The sequence below is a fragment of the Anopheles arabiensis genome, chromosome X (assembly GCF_016920715.1).
Source record: "Anopheles arabiensis isolate DONGOLA chromosome X, AaraD3, whole genome shotgun sequence".
Lineage (NCBI taxonomy): Eukaryota > Metazoa > Arthropoda > Insecta > Diptera > Culicidae > Anopheles > Anopheles arabiensis.
In genome coordinates this window covers 18,184,474-18,201,258 of record NC_053519.1, presented here as the reverse complement: position 1 = coordinate 18,201,258, position 16,785 = coordinate 18,184,474, and the positions used below count along the sequence as shown (strand labels likewise).

The 16,785-nt window shown below is 49.2% G+C and overlaps 2 protein-coding genes across 5 annotated transcripts; one reads left to right on the top strand and one right to left on the bottom strand.

Annotated features, from left to right (window-relative positions):
* The first annotated feature begins 1,803 nt into the window (after positions 1-1,803).
* On the top strand, positions 1,804-13,121 carry LOC120906172 (diacylglycerol lipase-alpha). 3 transcript variants are annotated; one of them, XM_040317659.1, is made up of 12 exons: positions 1,805-1,963; positions 2,056-3,551; positions 4,712-4,806; positions 4,891-4,997; positions 5,080-5,684; positions 5,785-5,883; positions 5,967-6,167; positions 6,263-6,681; positions 6,897-7,271; positions 7,354-7,486; positions 11,095-11,202; positions 11,296-13,121. In XM_040317659.1, the coding sequence occupies exons 3-12, from the start codon at positions 4,712-4,714 to the stop codon at positions 12,976-12,978; spliced, it is 3,825 nt and encodes a 1,274-aa protein (XP_040173593.1). In that variant the 5' UTR covers positions 1,805-1,963; positions 2,056-3,551; the 3' UTR covers positions 12,979-13,121. The 3 variants fall into 3 exon arrangements, with proteins under 3 accessions (XP_040173590.1, XP_040173592.1, XP_040173593.1); XM_040317656.1 differs by having other exon boundaries at positions 1,804-1,963; positions 11,095-13,121; XM_040317658.1 differs by having other exon boundaries at positions 1,804-3,551; positions 11,095-13,121.
* On the bottom strand, positions 7,518-16,785 carry LOC120906173. Of its 2 annotated transcripts, none has more exons than XM_040317660.1 (3): positions 16,697-16,785; positions 16,498-16,626; positions 7,518-8,637 (listed from the first exon to the last, which is right to left on the bottom strand). In XM_040317660.1, the coding sequence occupies exon 3, from the start codon at positions 8,635-8,637 to the stop codon at positions 7,585-7,587; it is 1,053 nt and encodes a 350-aa protein (XP_040173594.1). In that variant the 5' UTR covers positions 16,498-16,626; positions 16,697-16,785; the 3' UTR covers positions 7,518-7,584. The 2 variants fall into 2 exon arrangements, with proteins under 2 accessions (XP_040173594.1, XP_040173595.1); XM_040317661.1 differs by having other exon boundaries at positions 16,693-16,757.

Genomic DNA, 16,785 nt, shown 5'->3' with positions numbered 1-16,785 from the left:
GCGGTGATGAGCTCCAGGACTATGCTAATGAAAAGTGCCAAGCTCTTCCTTGCTACATGGCAACTGCACAGAGGTAACGAACAGAGCAGATCCAAATCTCCAAAAATTGGTTAATGTGAGGAGATGCAAAACAAAAGCGGTGGCCAAAAAGTAGAATGTGTGGAAGTGATTTGATCCTGTAAAGGGCATATGGTTGATTCGCACTACTGACGACAGTACCACAAGACTGGCTCGACATTTGACAGGGTTTGCCAAGCAACCGCATGATTTTCAACACGTATCGAGCTGGATTGAGTGACAGGTTGAAAATCTTGTGTGAAAACTGAAATTTCATTGTGAAGCAAATACATCATCTTGGAGGCGGTGAACAATTACAGGGTTTTCCAAATCACTGTAAATATTATGTAAATATTGTTACTCACCGCGTGCAGCATGTTAATTCACATCAATCTGATATTTCATTTCCATCATAATAATTTTTAATTTCTTCAGCATGATTTTCAACACGACTCAAGCTGGGCTGAGTTTGACAGTTCTTTGTTATGTGTTGAAACTGAAATTTCATTTTGAAGCAAATACACCATTTGACAGCTGTTGAAAAACATCTTCGATGCGGTGAATAATTATGTGTACCTTCAAAATTGACTTGGAAAACCCTGTATGTACACTTTCAAAGTGACAAAGTGACTTGGAACCCTTGGTGAATTACAACCACTTCCAAAATGTTTTCAACAGTTTCTGATGCAGAGTGTCTAATGGTGTATTGCAACACGCATCATAATAAAATTTTAATTCTTAAACATGATTTTCAACACATCACAAAGAACTGTCAAACTCAATCCAACATAAGACGTGTTGAAAATCGCGTGGAAGAACTGAATAATTATTGTGGTGCAATTACAACTGTTGCAAAACATTCCGCAAGCAAAGAAAAATAAAGTAGACATTGAAAATTGACTCGGAAAACCCTGTATTCATACAACGATAAACTTTGTAACGGTTTCAAGTGATTATGCATTTGAGAAAACAGTCAGAATACAGAATGAATATTATTACAATACTATTCAAGCTACAACAGCAGCGAAACCCAAAGACACAAGTTATAATCTATGCAAAGCAAACAAAGATCCGTTGACAATTCCTTCATTATCCCCATCCGGCTTGCCAGCAGAGTTGGTCCCACTCCGTTGCGCGGAGGGTGAAACCACACGCGTTGCCACCTTCTGCCTGTGGTTAGCGCGCGTCCAATCGTTTCGACAAACCCCCTTTCGCGTAACCATCAGCGCTGGGGTGACCGTGGACAATTCGCCGATTTAATACGACTTGTGCCGTACCCCGTTGGGCGAACGCCGAATGTAGCACACCGTACGCGTTGTTCGGGTTATCACAAAACGCTCGAACGTCTCGTGCGCGCTCATGCGCCCATGCGCCCGGAAACCTGAACGCACCTTCCCCCGCGGTGCGATGCTCCTCCACCTCCTCTTCGCCGAACGATCCCCATTTCTCTGTGCGCTTACCGGCAACGCTAAGCGGCTGTCGGAATTGAAGTCGGAAAATGAACAGGAAAATGTCAAATCAGCTCTTGGAGCCGGGCGTCCGGAAAAGCCTACGCACCCCTTCCTCCGTTTTTTGTTTGAATAAAGCATAGGTAGAAAGAGGTAGAGAGTGAGAGAGAGAGAGAGAGAGAGAGAGAGAGAGAGAGAGAGAGGAAAAGAGAAAGAGGGATAAATTATGGTTGCGGTTTTCAATGTTTTTTTTTTTTATTTGAATTGTTAGCTAGTTGCTACACGCGTTGCTAGGTTCTGGGACAAGCTCTTGCTAGAATGCCATTAGTCTGCCTTTTTTGATGTAATGCTTAGTTATGTAATTATGTTGAATGAACCAAAATATACTATCTTGCAAGTGGATTCGCTTCGCGTTGGAGTTTGAAGCGTACAACACAGAGCTCCCTACCCGAGAAAGAGTGAGCCAGCGAGCGAGCGTGCATTTCAGATTTGAATTTCAAGTCAATTAACCCGTCGGAAACTCAATTCGAAAATTCAATCTCTCCCTCAGCGTTCCCGTACCCACAACCGTACGCGGGGCGAAGGCGCTTGGTTTTTCATCTTCCTAATCTATCTTCCACCATCCGCCTTCGGAAGTGTTAGTGTGTGTGTGTGTGTGTGTTAGTGTAACCTGAATCCGTCGTGGGCAACGTGTAGGAAAGCAGGGCGCAAGTCATGCGATAAGGAAAAACCATCCCTCCGGTTACCGGTCCCGCGTGGAAAATCTTAAACTCTAGCACATGCCCCTCGGTGAATTGGTCTGCATTTCCACACACTCACCGACGCTGCTGTGTTTCTAAGTGTGTGTCTGTGTGTGTCTGTATAGCAGTTCAAGACGAAGCAACAGAGCTCGGTGTTCTGATAAGCGTTTCGAAGCGAAGAAATGCAGACACACGATAGGGATGAGCGGAAAGATAAGGGAAGCCATACCTTCTCTCGTTGAATCCAACTAACACAAAGTAAGAGAGAGAGAGAATGTGAGAGAGTGAGAGGACACGCTGATGCTCGCCACAGAGGCCACAGAGAAAGTTTGTCCTTCGCGGTTATCCTACACCCCCGCTCTCCCCCAGCCCCGTGTCTGGTCTCTTGCGTACTCCGTACTCCGGCGCTACGTACGAGACCGCGAGCGTGCAGTTGCGCACTTGTGCTGCCGAGGCGCGCGCACGCGTTTGTGTTGGTGGCGCGTACGACACGCCGTTCGACGGCATTTGTGGCTGAGTGTGTGTGTGTGTGCGAGTGCACTTGTACACGCTCTGGTGGGACGACGGTTTTTCCGAGCCGTGTCGGTCAGTCGACATCCCTACCCGTAAACGAATTGGGCTACACACCGGGTGTGCCTCCGCGTGGACCCACGTTTTGAAAGCGGCTCGGCTTGTCTCCGCGGTCCGCACGAGCCATATAAAAAAAAAAACCGCGCACCCCAATATTTCCCCTAATTCAACCCCGCATAAACAGCAACACAAACGCACACGAAAGAGAAAAGAAGCGTGGTGGTGGGTGTCATTAAGATCGAAACGCGTCCTGCATGTAAAAATCTGGCAGCAGCAGACCAACGCACCAGTCCAATTGCTAGCATAACGGGAACCGTTGTGAACGTGCCGGAGGAGCAGCGTACTGTGTGTAGTGGCCGTACTTCGTCGTGCACAAGCCGCCCCCATTCCACCCACGCTGTGTAGATGGTTGTTGGTGGCTCCCCAGCACCGGGAGCGCAACATTCCCAGTGACAGTGGCAGGTTGCGAAGAGGCAAGGTCCGGCACCCGCAGAGGACGACCACGGCGACGACGGAGACGACGACGACCACTAGACCGCCACGAGCCGACGGTGGCAGCGCGGGAGAAGCAATGGTGCCGCCGCAGGCCAACGCCAAGTGGTCGTAATACTCCTGCCCACGCTGCTCCGCCCGCACCACCACCCACCAATCAACTCTCCATCCAGCACACCGCCACCTCTGTGTCCAGCACCGCTATCAGCACCCTCTATCAACCCGTACCATCCCGTACTGCGCGGTAAGTAATGGCGGCGGTGATCTCCCCCCCCCATCCCTTGTGTTCGCGTCCGTATCCCTTCGCTAGGAATCGTGCCAGGGAGTGTGACACCAACATCTGGTATCTTTATTCCGAGACGCCAGACCCTAGCGGTACCGTCCACTGCTCAATCTGCTGGTGGACGGGCAACTCCAATAAATGTTGTGCTCTTGCTTAGTACCTTAGATTGATGGTGTGGATGGCTCCAGCCGTCTTGGAGCTAGTGCCTCAAGCCGTCTCTCAATGCTCCTGAACACCCACCTGCTAGTCGCCCGCTCCCTAAAAAAAGGAGCATTCCTGCCCTTAAGGACTTTGCGGCAATAAACCAACCACGCTGTTTACTACCTCCATCGCCCGAGAAATTGAAGTGGACGAAGAGCGTTGGAAAAGGGAAGAAGAAGAAGCAGACATCTTCATTCACACATCGGCAGAAGTGGATGAGATAAATGTCGCCGGGTTGAGACGAAGGTTTTGAAAGGTTTTTTTTTTGAGTTTTTTTTTGTTGTTCTGTGATATCCCAAACGCCATTAAACGGTTTAATGTTCATGTGCATGGTTTGCAACGCTGGAACACTCAGTAATGGCGTCTAATGGCGTTTGCCGGGGGTGTGTATATATGGTCCACAAAAAAAAAAACAAAACAAAAAAAGAACCTGCAGTACTATGCATTAAACACACACACACCCACAATTACTCAACGGGCGATGTAACGCGCCAAAAGCAATGATGTCATGTTTTACAATGTCCCATAAACCTTTTGCCTTTGCCAGGCTGAGGTTTGCGTCCTAGGTGTAGGGTAGGGGGGGGGGGGAGCGCTTTTTTGTTGTTCTTGCTGAAACGGTAAACTAGAGCACACAGGGACAATCAATCCGCCAGCCCAACCGAAGGACGATCGATGCTCGAAAGACGACCCATCGTCGCCAGCGCCATTTCTCAATGTCAAGTCAATGTTGCGTGAAGTAAGGGACCCGCTGATTTTGGAAACAATCTCACCGTAATGCACGCGTTGGGGAGTCGTTTTATTTCTGCTAACGATAAACTTATTAAATTCCACTAACTTATTTCTAATATCAACGGCATTACCCGCATTCGTTAACACTTCTCTCGTGACTTTTGCCATTCTTTGTTTATGCGCTTTCGTAGATGCCCGGCATAGTAGTGTTTCAGCGACGATGGTCCGTCGGTTCGGACGATCTCGTAGTTCCCGGTCTGTTCCTGCTTGTCATCCATTTCATATGGTAAGTGTCCCGCTGCATCTAGCCTAGCCTGCTGCACCCAGCATAGGAGCCGCTCATCATCGCAACTATCACACCCTTTCCCAGGCTCGTCGTGCTTATGGTGATGACGCTAACGTTTCACTTCGATCGAGCGGAGTATTGCATACTACAGCTATGGTACTTCCAGATTGGGTACATGATACTGCTGGCAGGTAGGGGAAGCGTTAGACCATTCCGGTTCGTGGGCGTTTTTGTTGTTGTTGTCGCTCATCCTGCATACTTCCTTCCCACCAGTGTGCATGTGCCTGGAGCTGTCCATCTGCGTAGTGTCGATGCGGGGCAGCATCCTCGACACCGAGCCGAGAGCGTCGATGCAGTACCTGCTGTACGCCCGCGTCCTGCTGATGCTGGTCGATCTCGGGCTGCTGACGGCCGGCATCATCTGGCTGCGCGATAACTACGCGACCTGCCCGGCCGAGGAACCGAAGGAGGTGGTACTGGCCGCGATCGCCTGCAATCTGTTCGTGATCCTGAGCATGTTTACAACCGTCTGGTGCACCTTCGATCCGGCCGGCCGGTCGTGGGTGAAGATGAAGAAGTACCAGCGGTCGATGCGCGAGTCCGAGTCGCGGTTTAACTACAAGCGGAGCGGCAGCCGGAGCCGCAACTGGCGCCAGCGCAAGGTGATCCGGGCGTACCAGGACAGCTGGGACCATCGGTGCCGGCTGCTGTTCTGCTGCATGGGCAACAGTGACCGCAGCCGCAACTCGTTCACCGACATTGCCCGCCTGTTGAGCGATTTTTTTCGCGACCTCGACGTGGTACCCTCGGACGTAGTGGCCGGCCTGGTGCTGCTGCGCAAGTTTCAAAAGCTGGAGCGGGAAGTTATCGTGCGGCAGGTAAGGGGACGGTAGGGAGGGTAGTCCGGCTGTTCGATGGGAGACACGGGAGACAGGGGGACGACACATTGCTAACGAACCCGTTCTCACCTTCTCACAGCAAAAGAACGGAACGCACAAGTTTTTATCGGGAGTCCCCATTACCGCTAGTACCCAGTTCCTTGCCCTCAACGACCCGGTAGACTACGATCACTTCCAGGTAAGCGATGTCGGCGCCGTGTCCTATCAGCATCGATTTACTGGCTCGATTTCTTAATCGGAACTCTCTCCCCGTTTTGACAGGCGGTCATTCGGTACATGTACTTTGCGCAAGGTGCGTACGGTTGGCCCATGTATCTGATGAGCCACTCGAGCACCGGCGTATGTCAATTGGCGTCCGAGCTACGGTACTGCTTTTGCAGGCGAATGCAGGTCGACGTGGTGGACGATAACTGCTGCTTCTGCAACTACGCGGCGTTGAAAAAGATGCTGGAGCTGGGTGAGGTACTGTGACACCGGCTTAGAGATCCGTCGGTCTCCCCAGTGCAGAAGTAATTCTTAATCTACCGTATCTACCTGCTTCCCCGTCTTCCCCACAGGTTGAGGTGATCTACGCTACATATCACGTCGATATCGCCGAGACGCCGTTCTTCGTTGCGATCGATTACAACTACAACAAGATCGTCATCAGCATCCGCGGTACGCTCAGCATGAAGGACGTGCTCACCGATCTGAATGCCGAGGGTGAGCCACTGCCGCTGAACCCGCCGCGGGAGGATTGGCTCGGGCACAAGGGCATGGTGCAGGCCGCGATCTACATCAAGCAGAAGCTGGAGGAGGAGAATCTCATCCAACGGGCCCTCAAACACAATCCGGCCCGGGGAACGCAAGGGTTCGGCCTGATACTGGTGGGCCATTCGCTCGGTGCCGGTACGGCGGCCATACTGGCGATACTGATGAAGCAGGAGTACGAGGTACTGCATTGCTACAGCTACTCACCGCCAGGGGGACTGTTAAGGTAGGTCGCCGTTTACGGCCGGGTGCATTGTCCGTACTCGCTAGTGTATTTTTTATTTTCACTAGCGCATCTGGCGGCAGCCAGCAATTTACACACTAGCGCTAACACAAAAATTACACTAGCGAGTACGATCAATGCACCCCGGCCTTTAGACGCCGTTGGAGCGAGATGCTAATCAGTTCGAATTGAAACTTGGCCTACTCCTGCCTGTTTAGCATGCCTGCGATAGAGTACAGCAAGTCGTTCATCACCTCCGTGGTGGTGGGCAAGGATGTGGTACCGCGCATCGGGCTCTACCAGATGGAGGCGCTACGGGCGGACCTGATCAATGCGATCCAGCGCAGCATCGACCCGAAGTGGAAAACGATTGCCTGCTCGGTGATTTGCTGCTGCTGCGGACCGGAACCGACCTCCGTGATGATGATGTCGACGAAGGACTCGAACGTGCAGCGCTACAAGCAGGACCGCAACAGTGCCCGCCAGAGCACGGTACACCCGAACGACAACTCGATTGCACTCACGCTGCATCATCCGCTTTATCCGCCGGGTCGCATCATACATATCGTTCGACACCATCCAGCCCAGGAAGAGTAAGTGCACGCTGCGACTGTTGCCTCTGGCCGGCGCCGCAATGCTCGCTAATCCACTGTGCTTATGATTATTCCGTGCTAGGCAAATGTTGAAAAAGCGTGACCCGGTGTACCAAGCGATTTGGGCCGACAATAAGGATTTCGACGAGGTGCTCATCTCCCCGGTGATGATACAGGACCACATGCCCGACACCGTACTGGCAGCACTTGAGAAGGTACGGTTCGTGTGTACTTACGCCCTAATAGTTTGTAGTTGGGAATGTATTTTAACACAGCTCAGGTAGTGGGCGCGAGGCGTGGTGCCTTCACGGTTTTAGAGTTGTAGTGTGTTCGGCTCCAACGAGTACAAGCTCAACTTGGCCCGCACCGGCTTGCAGCCATGGCGAGTAGCGTTGATTTGTTTTGCCACCTGCTGGACGACGAACCCGCCGGTACCGTCCAGATCCATGCCCAGCTTGTCCGCTTCCCGGCGAATGCATTCCTCCAGCTCGCTGCTTCCGATCGGCCTAAACTCGAACAGCCGCGCCTCGGGTATGGACGCCGCCAGAAGGGTCGCTTGCCGCAGCTTGCGCGTTGCCTCCGCCTGAAACACAAATACCATCTGTAGCTGCAGATGGTACTGCCTGCTAATTGCACGCAACCGATCGCATATCCTCGTCACGAGCCGCGCCCCGTCCAGGCTGACGTGGTCCATCACCAGCAGGTAGTGGGCACAGTTGCCGTGCGTGAGCGCGGCACGCTGTATCCGGAACAGCGTCGCCTTGAATGCGGCGTAACGCTTCCGCTCGTCGCTGTACTCGCTGCCGGTCACGTGCAGGACGTTCGCCGGGTACGGGTAGTGCTTCGCGAGCAGGCTGGCCGTCAGGCTTTTGCCCACTCCCGTACCGCCCACGAACAGTGCACAGGTGAGAGGCGTTTTGCCCACCGTCTGGAACCAGTGGCCGAGTTCGGCGGCAAGATGCGGCTGGCCAATCACCACGCCTTCCACCGCCTGCAGGATCGGTGTGAAGTTGGCGGGCCGCTTCGAGCAGAGGGCGCTCATTTCCTGTGCCAACCGCTCGTGCGCCATGTGGTACTGGTGCTTAAGCTCTTGGTAGAAATGGTTAGAGCCTCCTAGATAGATGCCCAGCGTGCCAATGCCAGCAAGGAGCAGTAGCGATTTTAGAATTTTCCATACCATCGAGCCTGAACGTTTGCCAGGCGAGTTGTTCTTGGTGTACCGTCTGCCGTCTTTTTTCGGCTGCACGTTTAACTTTCGTATGCTGCAGGATGATCGGACTCGCGGCACCCGGTTTGCGTCCCTGGATGAGCTGCTCTCGTACTCCGGTACCTCGTCCGTATCCATCGGTTCTGGTTCGGTGTTCATCTGACGAGAAAACAGAAAAAATAGCGAGAAAAGGGAACACAATTAAATGGTAGTGTAAAAGTTTAAAGCAGAAATGGCAAACTGGTAGCCACCTAGGTCTTTCGGTGTGGCTTGCGACCGCTTTAGCTAAAGCTTTACCTATTTTTCATTACTTCTTCTACAGCACATGTCAGGCAATGCCGGATATGAAAATATTTTTAACTTTGCAGGTGTTTCAACTAATTGTCAGACTGTTCATCGTCACAAAACCATAACGAAGTTTTCCCCTACCTTATCTGTATGCATGTATGTACAAAAAAATAAGGTGAAACACCAAAAAATGTTTGAATTGTAGATGAAAAATGAAACATGTATATTTTGCGCAAAACGAGCATTCAAATCCGGTCACTTTGATTTTGTTCAGTGATAGCAAAAATAATAAAAAAACTTTTTTATTAGTTTAAAAGTAAATTAGTTTAAAAAAATCAAATCATATTCAAATCAAGAAAAGCTAGTTGTTTAGCTTCAAACTCGCACAAAATTATATGTGATTTTTGAACATTACTTTTTTTAATACTTAAACAAACAATAAGGGTACTTGGAGACCAAATGACCAATTTCTGTAAGCAAAAGAGTTCGACAAATTAAACAAAATCGCTCAACCAATGGGAATGAAAAACGCAAGCTCTGACACTTTGTTTGCATATTGTTTCGGGAACCCCTCTTTAGGCATGTTTGCCAGTGCTGCAAGATGTCATGAGCATCACGAGATGTTAACCAACGAAAACAATGAATATATCCGTGGTAGCTTGATGCTCATTGCCTTGATGCTCATGCTCAATTAAAGTGCATCATGACACGCTAACACGACATGCAAGTGCTTGAGTCAAACCCGATACTCTGATTGACAAGCCGAGTTTAATGACGACGCAAGCATATTCATGTTTTTTCTGGCTATGAACGGTGCTGCCAAATGCCAAAAATCACTATTTCAGTCATCAACACTCATGACTGAAACGAAGCTCAAGTCAGACCACGTACACAACTGAAATGATCAGAGGTGAGAATCAAACAGTTGGATCAATCACATGCTTGGTGGCATTTTGATTTGCACCCAATTCTTGGTCACTCACTTGGTCACGACATTTTCTGTCAGTGATAATCACGACATTCTTGGCGTGTGGTCCCAAGCAACAAAATGAGCATTCTTTCTCGCTCTGTATGCTTTGATTGTCTGTCGGGTCAAACAGAGCGAGAAAACATGTTGTTTCTTGGAACCACTCACACGCACTGCATATTTCACATGACTATCGTGATGATCACCAAAACAAAATGTCGTGACTAAGAAACTGACCAAGAGTTGGATGCACAAAAAGTCACCAAGCATGTGATGGTCGCGCCAACTGTTCGAATCTCACCTCTGATCATCACAGTAGAGCTCGTTGCACTGACATGATTTTGTTTCAGCCTGAATTTGTCATGACTATGAGTAACATTTTGCAGCAATGATCACAGTCGCAATATTAGCTGGCATCGCGAAAGAATTGGTTTAAAATTAACAGTCTTTAAAAGTTAACCAGAGTCGTTAAAAATTGCTAGAATTTGGCATCGCTATCGCATTGAGTTCAATTGTTAATTTTAACGACTGGTCATATGCCGCCGTTAAACAAACGACTGCCAAGAGCGTATGCGATGGAAATTAACAGTCGTTTAATTATACTGCTCGATTTTTTTACCCGTGTTTGCCTATATGCGATATCGAGCAGTCGTTAACTGTTTTGACGATCGTTTATTTTAACAGGAATGCACAACAAATGAACTCGGTTAAACTCAAATGAACTTAAACGACTGTTGAAATGTGTTCATTTATTCGCGATGCCGGCTCACGAAGCATGTATTGGTCACACCAATCGTTTTGAGTACCACCTCTGGTTATTATACAATTGAGTACGTGACGCTGACATGGATTTTGTTTCAGTCAGATTTTTTGACGAAATTTACTGTGACATTTTGTATCACTGATCGTTGCGGCTTAGAACCTTTTACTTCTACAAAATGTTTAGAAGTCAGCTGAAATTAAATGTCACCAAAACACGTGGTACTTTTGATAGGATTTTACAAACGATTTCAAGCTAGTGCTAGCTATTGCCATTATTTGGGTACTTAATCTTGTTAGGTGGCACAAAATTATCCCAGTTTGAAAATATGGCCTATGTCCAATTTAAAATAGTCTGCTACAAACGTCCTTTGGGATAACGTGTTTTAGATTTAATAACATTTATTTTACATTAAAGTTGTTATACTCTTGTAACGTAACCGTTTCCCAATATCAAATCAAAAGGAACTGCCAACGATCCTAGAATATCATATAAAACTAGGTTGCGGCCCGTGATACCATTTTCAGTCGCATTTTGGCCCGCGCGGGCAAATGAGTATGACATCGCTGGTTGAAAAGCAACTTTTCTTCTCCGCCCGCAGGTCGTCGCGTCGATTGGACCGCAAAAACCGCACCGACAGTTCACTAGCCCACCACCGGTCGTGCCGGACGTCGGGGGCGGCCCGCTAGCGTTCGGAGCACAGTCAACCGTAAGCCAAACACTTCCACCCACTCTCGCCTCACCTGTCGCACAACATAAGATCTGTCTGGAAACTTCTTTTACCAACATGCAATTGCTACAGCTACACCGGGGCGAGACGCACCAGCACCAGCAGCTGCCGCATCCGTTCGCCGACCATTCGAAGGCGTCCTCGCTAGCGGGCAGCGTGGTGCTCGGGCAGCCGAGCGCCCAGTCCAGCCTGGTCGACGACAGCGGCATCCCGCAGAGCATCTCCGGCCCGAGCGAGGTGACCACTGTGATCCTAGCGGAAGTACAAAGCGCGGCTCCCCCGCTGGCAGCCGTATCATCACCACCACCACCACCGTCAGCACTACCCTGCTCCACCTTAGCCACCGCGCGCGTCCCGCCGACCGCCGGCAAAACGCTCAACTTTATCGCTTCGGCGAACCCGACGCGTAACGATATGTACCTCATGTTTCAGCCGGCCCCGGTGGCCGGTGGTCCGGTCCGGGGCGACAGCCTGTCCCTCGGCATAACGCGCCGCAACTCGTACGAGGTGCAGAAGATCGATCTGATCCACGATGACTGGTTCGGGATGGCGCCGCTCGCCAGCCCGGAAAGCCTGTCCGAGCTGTCCAGCATCAGCTCGCGGGCCAGCATGTCCCTGCCGGACAAATGCTTCGAGGGAGGGGCGGTGGGCAGCGGCAGTGGCAAGGAGGCGCGCCAGCAGCGGGCGCCCACTGACTCGCTCGCGGCGGAATCGCAGCTCCACACACCCAAGGTGCTGCGCCGCACGCCGAAGGTGACCGGCAATCTGTCAACCTGCGCGGAGGACGCCCGCACCGTCTACCAGTACAAGCGGATGGGCAAAATCTTCGTCCTCAATCAACCGTCGTCCGACTCGAGCACCACGCTGGACAGCTACGACAACGAGCAGGCGGTGGCGGCGGCGTCCGGCTGCACTTCGCTCGAGGAGAACGGGCTACTGGCGACGATCAGCGAGAAGGACATTGCACCGCTCGTCGCTGCCAATGGCAGCAGGACGCCGGCCCCGGTGGACGATCCCAATGGTAACAGCACCGCCCGGTGCATCTCCAGCTGCCCGGCCTGTCCCTGTCGGACTGCGGCGGGCGGCAAATGCTGTCCCAAGTTTAACCACCGCGAGTGTTACAACTACAAGTACACGTCGTTCAACGTCTTCAAGTTTAGCAAGGCAAGCAGCAGCAGCAGTAGCGGTACCGCCATTCCGCCCCCACCTGCAGCAGGAAACGAGGACAATAATAATGTTTACCAATCGCCGGCGCTCCAGTCCGGGCCGGCGATGAAGGCTGGCCTGCTCGAGTCACACTTTCCAGTATTCTACGGCAAGGGTGGTGGTGTGGATGAGAGTGCAGCGGCCGGCACGCCTTCCTCTTCCATCTCGCCGCCCGCTACCATTGCCCGATCCGTCAAACCGCTGGTTCCGATACGGCTCGGTGGCGTCGTGCACCACGACTCGGTAGTGGTGGTGGCGGCAGCGTCCGCTGCCAATGCGCACGAGCCACGAAACGAAACCTTCCCGCTGCTGGTAAACCTGGCTGAACATTCGTCCCCGAACGGAGGGTTTGGGCGCAGGAAAAACACCGTACATCCGACCGACCGGCAGCTGATCGCGGTCGATGGGTTTCATCCGCCCGGCGCGGACAGTGCCGATGGGCCGGGTTTGTCCATCGGCTCCCACCATTCCCTTAGCTGTAGCGGCGGCGGCAGCAGCAAGCAGCAGCACCACGCCCAGCAGGTGCACCAAAGCGAAAGTAACGTCTAATTCCACCCCCTACCCACTCACCCCCTGTTGTTGTGCCCAAACCCAAAGTAGAACGAACGTGTCCGCGGGATAAAAGTCTGCTTTACTTATGCTGTTTTTTTTAATCTCCAATCACACAACTAAATCACTTTCCCAAACCGAAATGGACTGTGTTAGTGTCTTGCGGTCTTCAGAACAAAAACTTTTTGTTCATTCAGGGGCATAAGAGGATCTTGTGGTCATGCAGGGTTTTGCTAAGGCTTCAAACAGATGACCTTATTACCAGCAGATACCAAACGCTGGTAGAAATAAATAGGGCTTTGTGAACCATAGCTCTTGAAGTTGAAGCCTAAGACCCCTGTGTTGGGCCTGTGTTTGGTCTTTTTCGATTTTATATGTTGTCCTTGAAAACGTTGAGTTGAAAAATCTTCTACTGAGTGCAAAAAAAGAAAGACTGCAGGCAGCTACAATATCAGACGATGAACAGTCCTGAACCTTGCAAAGGGTATGAAGCGTAATGCTGTAAACCAAATCAGCAACTATTTGCTTTAAAACTTTTATCCCGACGGCCAGCGGTGTAGCGTCCCTGTGGGCTGTGGGCGATGAGGAATCGCTTCTAGTTCGCTAATTCGCTTGACTTCTCCCTTGACAGTGAGTGGAGTGATATTAAGAATTACCTCCGGAGGTTCGGAATAGGAATACGATTTTTTATTCGCGTCTGTTGACTACTGCTCCCTGGCAACCACTACTTTTGCTCAACCAGGACCAAGCGGGACCCGAAGAAGTGTACAGTTGTGCCAAAAGCGAGAGACAGATGGAGAGAAAGAGAGATAAATAGAAAGTAATAAGAAGAAGTCAAACAAAACCAAAAACGAAATCAAACCTGGGCCTGAAGAAGCGCATACCCGCGCACGCACGTGGTCCCCTACGTTACGAGATTTTTTGCCAGCGGATTTCCACATTCCCTGACTGCTGCAGCGGGCGCAATGTTATTATCATTTCAGGAGCGGCCAGGGCTTGCTGGCACGTTGTTTTGGGTCTAGGAGGTTTTGTTGAAATTACATCCCCGTCAAAAATGATAGTACCTCCAGATTGATTAGGTGTTCACTAAATGCTAGTCAAATAGTAGGGATATATATATATATATATATATATATATATATATATATATATATATATATATATATATATATATATATATATATATTAATTTATACATTTAAAGTGCAGCGATACTCCGTTGAAGAATCTCGAATTGTGAATGTCAATTTTACTATACACAACACGCGAGTTCGTGCGCGAGGCTTCCCGCGAGCCAACACGTGGCAAGGCGAGGGGGAGGAAGGGAAACTTTGCGCAGTCTATTGAGCATTTATTGTATGAGTAGAGTGTGCAGCAAAACTACGGAAACTATGAAAGACAGAGCGAGCAAGGAGGTGACTAAAGATAATTAGCATAACGAGAAAAGAATTGTTGTAGCGTAATTGATAAACCAAGACAAAAAGAAAAAAAACAAACTACGAGATCATAAATTCGAATATTAGATGGATGGACAAACGAAAGGGTACTATATTCTAAATTTACGATCTTATTATTCAACTGCAGGATGGCGTAGGTGAGAGATTACGTGTAAACGCAAGCAAAACAAAAAAAACTACACTTAAATTAAAAGCGGGCAAAATAGCCGACATATAAATTGAAATTGATATAAAATTCCAATTAAAACCGAAAAAACGGGAACGCATTTAAACAAACCCTTTAAAGCCAATTTTACTAAAACAAGATATTTCTCTTACTATCTCTCTGCCTCTCTTTCATGGACAAACAAAGATACACAAACAAACTCCCATCCTACTGAATCTAGAGACAAAAATTCTTTACAACGTCCAAGAAAAAAAAAAAAACAATGTTAGTCCAGCAAGAGCGCGGCTCGCGTTTGCAGCCGCGTGTTTCTTTGGTTTCTTTTCCTTTCTGGGATGGTTATCCCAGAAATGGTTATGGTTTCTTTTCCATAGTTATCCATTTTCGTCCGCCAAATATAGAAACAAACAAGCCCTAGGGATCGCAGGCAGGCATATTTTTGACAGGTTTTACAAAACACACACACACAAACAGCGAAAATAATCGCAATTGCAACCGCGCGTGTATTCTAAAACTGATTGAGTTCCGAACAAATCGCAAACCCAAGTATAAAAAAAACGTATGCATCTAGCCCGGTGTAGCCTATCGACAATGATATATTGTGTTACTAGAGGATGCGCTAGCAGAACTATTGATATTTTGAATAAAAAACAAACAGAAACGGATTTTTTCAAACTCCCTTATTCTAGGCATGCGGTAGAGACAGCTTACCACTTTCAGCCCGGCGCTAATTTCCATCTACTTTCCGGTAAGTCGGCACTAGTGATGAGAAAAGTGAAGTATTCGTCGGAATCCGGCTAGCTCCGATGTTTTCTGGAATCGATTCCGGATAGCAGGTCCGGAATCAGTTTCCGGAATCGATTCCAGAATTGGTTCCGGAATCAGAATTCCGAAATCAGAATTGGCGTCGAAACCGTAGTCGGTTTTGGCATCCCTATATGAATAGACGTTTGGATTCAATGATGCTACGCATTAATAGCCGCAAAGAGTAAACATTTACTTATAAACGATCTATTCTCATTGAGATTCCCAGACTTATATCGTGTCTGAAACATCTTATTTCAAATCAAGAACTGATTCTCATTCCGTAGCTAATTCCAAACCTGGGATCATTTCTGATTCCGTTACCGGAGCAAAATACGATTCCCAGGTCGATTCCAATTCCAGAGCCGATTCTGATTCCGGAGCCAACTCCGGAATCGGTTCCGGAATTGATTCCGAGCTCCCACCACTAGTCGGCATCACCAACGCAAGCAGTTGATTTTGAACCAAATATGCATAAATCAAAATTGATTTTTTGCTATAATTTCAACTGTTCTCCGTTCATCAATACGCTGGTGTGTGCTAGTTTGAGATTGTTTTCTATCTGTTCGCTTTTCATGTGTTCTTCTATCGCTGCTATTCATGTGGGTAGTTCAGTTGTTCCCTATGATTGTTGTTTCCCGGCAAAAGGCCGGTGGCGGATTAGCTAGTTCGCAAACTAAGCGGCCGTGTGGTGCTCCAAGAAAGGAACCCTCCCTTCGCTCACAAGTAAGTTTGCTTCTCAATCTTTCTCTGGTTTAGAACTCCTCATACAACTTCTCGCTCGACAGAATCGCCTACATTCGTGAAATCGCTTAGAGCCATTGCTCGTGTTAATGCGGATGCTCTGCCCCAGGGAAAGTTCACGGGCGACTGAACGTGAACAATCTCACCGTAGTCTTTTAGGTAAGATGATGGACTGTACTGGCTACTCTTCTATTTGTTGTATCACACCTCACCAGGAAACAGCAGTGCTGCACCGTCACAGGCACGGAGCCCCCAGCGACTGGTTGGCCAGTCCACGACGCGTGCGGCCCAACAGGGAGAAAAACAATTCGGGGGCTGAAATAAATGTGCAATGTGCTGCTGTCTGCTTACCTTTCCGCGGGCTTTTAGTGGGTGAACCGTCGACAAATGGATTACACTTTTTTTTTGTTTTCAATCAACAAACACGCCAGCAACTACTGGAGCTGCCAAAATGATCGCTCTGCTTGTTTATCACAGCTGCTGCAAGAGGAAACAAAAAAGCGGGAACGTATAAATCTTCAGTCTCTTTTCCAGGAACTTTCTTACCTACGATTTGCACGATGGATGCCGGCTGGTCGTGCTGTTTCCTTGCACTGATTGCCACAGCTGACGGTTGACCGGTGTGTATTTTGATTTTTG

Coding starts and splice junctions, on each gene's coding strand:
- LOC120906173 (XM_040317660.1), bottom strand. CDS start 8,637: ATGAACACCGAACCAGAACCGATGGATACGGACGAGGTACCGGAGTAC.
- LOC120906172 (XM_040317656.1), top strand. CDS start 4,712: ATGCCCGGCATAGTAGTGTTTCAGCGACGATGGTCCGTCGGTTCGGAC. Junction 4,998..5,079: donor GTACATGATACTGCTGGCAG/GTAGGGGAAGCG, acceptor CCTTCCCACCAG/TGTGCATGTGCCTGGAGCTG. Junction 6,168..6,262: donor AGATGCTGGAGCTGGGTGAG/GTACTGTGACAC, acceptor TCTTCCCCACAG/GTTGAGGTGATCTACGCTAC.